This window comes from Triticum dicoccoides, chromosome 2B (assembly GCF_002162155.2).
Source record: "Triticum dicoccoides isolate Atlit2015 ecotype Zavitan chromosome 2B, WEW_v2.0, whole genome shotgun sequence".
Taxonomy (NCBI): Eukaryota; Viridiplantae; Streptophyta; class Magnoliopsida; order Poales; family Poaceae; genus Triticum; species Triticum dicoccoides.
In genome coordinates this window covers 12,035,402-12,041,444 of record NC_041383.1, presented here as the reverse complement: position 1 = coordinate 12,041,444, position 6,043 = coordinate 12,035,402, and the positions used below count along the sequence as shown (strand labels likewise).

General features: G+C 41.5%; 1 protein-coding gene across 1 annotated transcript in view; it reads right to left on the bottom strand.

Moving 5' to 3' along the window:
• LOC119361740 (probable apyrase 3) overlaps positions 1-2,976 on the bottom strand; it is a 4,756-nt gene extending 1,780 nt beyond the window's left edge. The window contains exons 1-5 of the mRNA XM_037626882.1: positions 2,672-2,976; positions 2,440-2,568; positions 2,074-2,130; positions 1,739-1,831; positions 1,257-1,453 (exon numbers count right to left, since the gene is read on the bottom strand). Of these exons, the coding sequence (XP_037482779.1) occupies positions 1,257-1,453; positions 1,739-1,831; positions 2,074-2,130; positions 2,440-2,568; positions 2,672-2,917 (722 nt within the window). The 5' untranslated portion in view covers positions 2,918-2,976. The remainder of the gene's footprint in view (positions 1-1,256; positions 1,454-1,738; positions 1,832-2,073; positions 2,131-2,439; positions 2,569-2,671) is intronic.
• Between the last annotated feature and the right edge of the window lie 3,067 nt (positions 2,977-6,043).

The following is a 6,043-nucleotide window of genomic DNA, read 5'->3' as shown; positions in this document are numbered from 1 at the left end:
GTTTGACATACCACAATTTATGTAGACTATTTCTTATTTTTTTCATTTGTTCCTAGACTAAGAATTCAAAAACTTTTCTGTTTATTGCATTAGCCTAGATGCAGTGTGAAACCATCACCCCCACCAACATGTATGATGTTGGATCTTAGGGATCGCATGAACTTTTGCCTTAATATATTCTTAGCATACCACACCTCTTTGCATTTTTTTAAAACCAGTATGAATACTACATATTATTAGTTCTTATTTCTTTTTTTTACTATTGTATTGACCATAGGATATATATTAGATTTACAAATAATTAGTAAATTAAAGCAAAAAAACTCTCTCTGGTAATGTATATTTGATTTATCATAACTCATAAGTCAAACTTTGTAGTTTGCCTAATTTTGTAAAAAAAGAACATTAATGTAAGCATGGTTTTTTTTGTGGATTATTCTTACTTGAATGTTAAGGCTACATATACTTAGATTCCGATTGGCTTTTTACTGGATGTAGTCATATATATTTTAATTTCATTATCTTAATATTCTTTCACAATGTTCGTGAATTCTTTCTTAATTTGAATTATTCTATTTTTATCTGTGTTGGGATACCACTTATTCCAGTAGTATGCATAAATACATCTTTCTTGAACTAGGTATGCATAATACATAGTATTAGTTATAACTCCGGCTTTTTACTATTATTGACTCACCATATATAATTATTAGTGATGTAATACAACTGTAACTTGGTATACATAATGCTGCAAATGGGCAATAGTTGGTTCGACATTTTCTTCAAGTCCCTCTATTAACTAGAGAAGTCTTTAAAATTAATAAGGACCAATATTGTATTTACATTTCCCAACAAGCTCTCTTCTTTAAATAAGGATCAATCTTGTTTGATTCCACATCTTCGGGATAAAATCAATGTTTGACTTTGTGTATTCTTCTCATACCACTTGTCCCACTAGTATGCATCACACATATATCTTTTTTGAACTGAGTATGTAATATTGTTGTAAAACGAGTAATAGTTAGTTTTACGCTTTCTTTTTTACATTTCTAATACCATAAAATCATGTCCACATTTAATTGATACTGTACCTGCAACCCCTGTTTTGTTTAATTAGTTCAAATTTTACAACTGATCAAGCTACTAATTAATTATTCCCTCGCAAAAAAGATATTAATTAATTATTGGAGAAGGTATCATTGGGCTTGAAGCGATGTAAGTCAGATAACAACGAATTTGAGTGTCCAACGACTAACCTGTGAGCATAGACGTGGTAATCTCTTCCTTTGAGATACTCTTTCGTAACGTACGGATCCTTAACCACGGGAGCGGCAGCAGCAACATCTGCAGAAATGGCATATGCCATTTGCACGGACCCACCTCCAAGGTCAATCACACCTACTGTCTTGGCGTACTCTCCTCCCAGCTTATCCAACAGATAGTTTAGAGCAACCTACGTGCAATATTAATTAATTTTAGTGGCATATATACTACTATTTTTTAGGGGAATATATACTACTCCCTCCGTCCGGAAATACTTGTCATCGAAATGGGTAAAAGGGGATGTATCTAGATGTATTTTAGTTCTAGATACATCTCTTTCTATTTATTTTGATGACAAGTATTTTCGGACGGAGGGAGTACTAATTTGTGTAAATAGATACAGAGTGAGGAATGTAACGTATGAAATTCATTTAGTAGAATACCCATAAGTCAATGCAAAAAAAAAGTAGAATACCCATAAGTAAGATCCCTCCTGAGACCCCTCAAGAACGTTGATCCAACCAGGATTGTACTGGAACTTGCTCTTGGTGTGGACCACACCCCTGACCTGTAATTTAGAAAATTAGTTAGATTTTATCTAGATCACGTCTTAGTGTTAGATACAGATGCATCTAGAGAAATCTAAGACAAATAAATTGGACGGAGGTAATAGATTTTAATAAGTCTGCTCTAGATTGGAACAACTGTTGAAACGAGACTAGAAGTATCCCAAAAAAGAAAGAAACGGGACTAGAAAAAATATATCGAAATATACACTCAGCCTCTAATTAAGAGATGAAAAATATTTACTGCTTCAAGAATTTGCTCCGCCTGCTCGTCTCCTATCAGTCTTAGTCCGGCCGTCGCCTGCACATTATTTCAGTTTTGTTAACCAAGGAAAAACCTATACAACTACTCTTGCGGTTTCTTTTTTTCCACTTCATATTAGTTTTGTTGTAGTCAATCAAGTTTGACTGGATTTATTTTAAAAAGTACCAACATCAATATAATACCAAATAAATATAATATGAAAAATATTTCATGATGGGTCTAATTAATGATATCACTCTAGAATTGTGAATGTCGAGTTTTTTCCCTATAAGCTTCGTCAGCTTTTACGATAAAGCTAACAAGAAATGGAAGAAGCATTCATTTGCTACGAATGGACTGACGTACCCCAAGCTTAACGGGTGTCCTCTTCATGAGCGACCGAGGCACAGCGCTGTTGGCCTTCTCAAGCAGGGGTACGATGGAGTTGGCAGCCTCCTGTGGCCGTCCGGCATACGAGCTCAGCCCGGGATTCACCTGCACACACGTGCTTAAAATGGGATAAAAGAGAAGAAAACACATCATACCATAGGTGAATACGTGAATGGCTGATTTTCGTGCCTAATTTATACATACATACCGTGGCGAAGACCTCTATGTCGTCGCCAACGTCGACGAGCTCCATCCTCTTGTCGAACCGGAAGACGTGGACGCGGGTGCCAGTGCTGCCGGCATCCATGATGACCGCGTACTTCCCCGGTGCCGGCCGTGCCTCGACAGCAGCACCGGCCTTCCGGCCAAGCACAACATCGGCAGACACGGACGAAGAGGCCAGGAGGAGGGGGAGGAGGAGGACAAGTGTGTGGATGCCCAGGGCGTGAGCCATGGCGACCGAGCTAGCTGCTGCACGCGTAGCTAGGTAGGTAGCTAGTGCAACTGCTGCTGCTCAAGCTCAAGTGTGTACTCGTGAGTTGGGAGGGTAGGGTTTTAAAGAGATCGAGGGGAGGCAGCATTTCATTAATTAAGCAGTTTTCAATCCACGCGTAACACGCTGCACGTGCAAATATTCTGGCGGGGCGCCACTTGGCCGTGCGCGATCTCTCCTCGACTGTCGGTCTTTTCCTCCCTCCCTTATGAATGATATCACAAGAGATATGCACCACAATGTTAGGAGTAGACAGTCTTTTCCTCCCTCATGAATGATATCACAAGAGATATGCACCACAATGTTAGGAGTAGGGCTATAATCTGAAGAGTAGTAGTATTAATGTGTTTGAAAACTGCTAATGGAGCTCGAGCTCCATGGAGCCCGAAATTTGAAAAATTCAAAATCAAAATTTAGGCTTCAAAAAATTCTGAAAAAAGTACACATATGCCTATAAGGTTATACTACTTGACCATAAAGTTTCATGGCAATTTTTTTTGCAAGCTACACAAAAATAACAAAATCTTGTATTTCTAACACATGTGCTATCACTATAAAAGTGCATGATTTTTTTACTCTGTACAGCCCACATCAAAATGCATTTCATAACCAAATTTTAGTCACATCTAGTGAACATCTATGAGTACTTATGCGTTTATTTTCAGAGTTGTTTGCAACTTTCAAAGTTGATTATTGGATTTTTGAAAAGTTTATGCTCCGTGAAGCCCGAGAGCCAAAAGGCCTTGCTCGTCCGCTCTCTTATCCACCAGCAGATCTTTCTCTCTTATTATTATGCCCACTGGGCAGCAAGCTGTCAGAGGGATGCACGTACGTACCTTTATCTTACTTCCTCCGTTCAAAAAACTTTATCTTTCAAATGGATGTATCTAGCACTACGAGGGACAAGTTTGGGACAACTTTTTTCCGGACGGAGGGAGTATATATTATAGTATTCCCTCAAAAAAAATGTTACGTATTATAGTATAACAACTAGAATCTTGCAAATGGTGCCCCTGCCCATGTGGTGCGATGCGATGAGGACGGCTTGGGACTTGCTACTCCTGCATTTAGAAAGTTACTCTCTCTGCCTTTGTCTGTTTCGAAGAATCAAAAGATTGTTGACCCAGATCCAATCTTGCTAGTGGCCGGCTTACGGTTTTCGAAGTACCACGCAGTGAGATGAAAGGAAGAGGAGATAGATAAGGCACACCTCCTAGAGGTAGAGAGAACACCGGCCAAACAGAGAGAGGAAGCAGCATCCCATTGGGGTAGCTCTGGCCAACAGAACTCCAGGCCCGAACCAGCCTTGGTTGCGACAATTCTCCCGTGTAACACATATGCAGACGCCTTTTGCTACAAATGCTTTTATCATTTCTTTCATAGCTGATCTACAGGCTTTGGTAAAACCAGCACACGGTAGAGGATCAGGCACCCCGGCTAGACAGAATCGATGGATTGCACCACCTGAGGATATGATGAAAATTAATGTGGATGCTGCTCTAACTAGGAACGCATCGGTAGGAGTCGTTTCTGCGGTGTGCAGGGATTCACTGGGAAATTATATCGGAGCCTCGACGATACCTTTTTGGGAATTTCGGATCCAACCACACTTGAAGCCCTCGCAGTACGGGAAGCGCTATGTTTAGTGGATGATCTCCATGAACAGAGAATCTGTATTGCCTCAGATTGCAAAACTATCGTTGACGACATCAAGCAGAGAACTGCGGCAGTTTATGGTACGATTATTCGGGAAATCGTAGATTGTTCTAATCTTTTTACTAGGTGCATTTTTAGTCATGAGTTTAGGAGCTCGCATGCCGAGGCTCAAAATTTAGCGAAGCAACCAAGGTGATCTTACTTTTGTCCATGTAAACATTGTACGTTTGAAATAAAGGCTTCACGAGATTGTCTCAAAAAAAATGTAAAACAATCGGCAATAAAGTGACTCGGTTTCACTTGACTTCAGAAAATAAAATTGATAAACTTATGAGTGAGTTCCTATGTTTTTGCACTGGGGGTTTAAGTAGTCCCCGACTTCGAGTCGGTGTGGACGGCTGCTTTGTTCTCTTAGAGTGTTGGGCTAGGTAGTCTGGCCCTAGCCCTTGACATTCCCCCCCTCCTTTACCAGGCTTGACCCCAAGCCACGACATGAGGGAAGCGAGTGTGAAGCTCATGTTCATTCTACCATGTCTCTAGCGACGGCAGGAGCCCTGGCCACTGCAGCAATACTTCTTCGATGTTTGTATGATGACGACTACATTGGCGGTGCTTAGGGCATATTCCAAAACTTGTAGTGGCAGGTGCCTGTCCTACAGGTGCGGTAACTCCTGATGCACGGTACATGACTGCGACACTACGGTGTGCAATTGGCAGATATGAAACACTGGATGGATATCCGTGTGCTCCAGCAGCTGCAAATGGTTGACTTTATTCATGACGGGCGCCAGGACTTGGCATAGTCTGAAATAGCGGAAGGCCAACTTGGCATTGGCGCGACACGCCGGAGATGTCTGGATGTATGGCTAGACCCGCAAGAAGACCCATCCACCAAAGGTGAAAGATCGATTAGAGAGCTCGCGGTCTGAGAAATCCATCATCCGCTGTTGAGCTCAGTGTGGATGTTGTCAGAGCAGCATGATCGCCAGGCGACAATCCTAAAGTCAAACTTGTAAATCTAGGGCCAGTCGCACTGATTCCATGGAGATTCCGAAGTGGTGCGGTTGGTGACCATACAACGCGAGAAACGACCTTGTCTTGATAGCCAAGTGGTATGATGTATTGTAATAGAACTCAACCAAAGGAACTCATTAACTCCACTTGCTCGGGTACAAGCTGATGAAACATCGAATATAGGTCTTAAAATTAATTGACGTGTGGCCAGGTCGAAGCCCTAGCTGGTGGTCCCCGATTGGCCCAGCAGGCCGCCGTAGAAGACGTGGAGCGTGTCGGATTTGCCTGCATACGCGACCTCGAAGTCGCAGCTCAGATCAAGGGAGTGGATCATGTTTCTCTAGAAACATTGCAAGGCAATGGCCTACTGGCCAAGGCTCAAACATGGTGTAGACAAGTTTTTCATTGAATATCCAA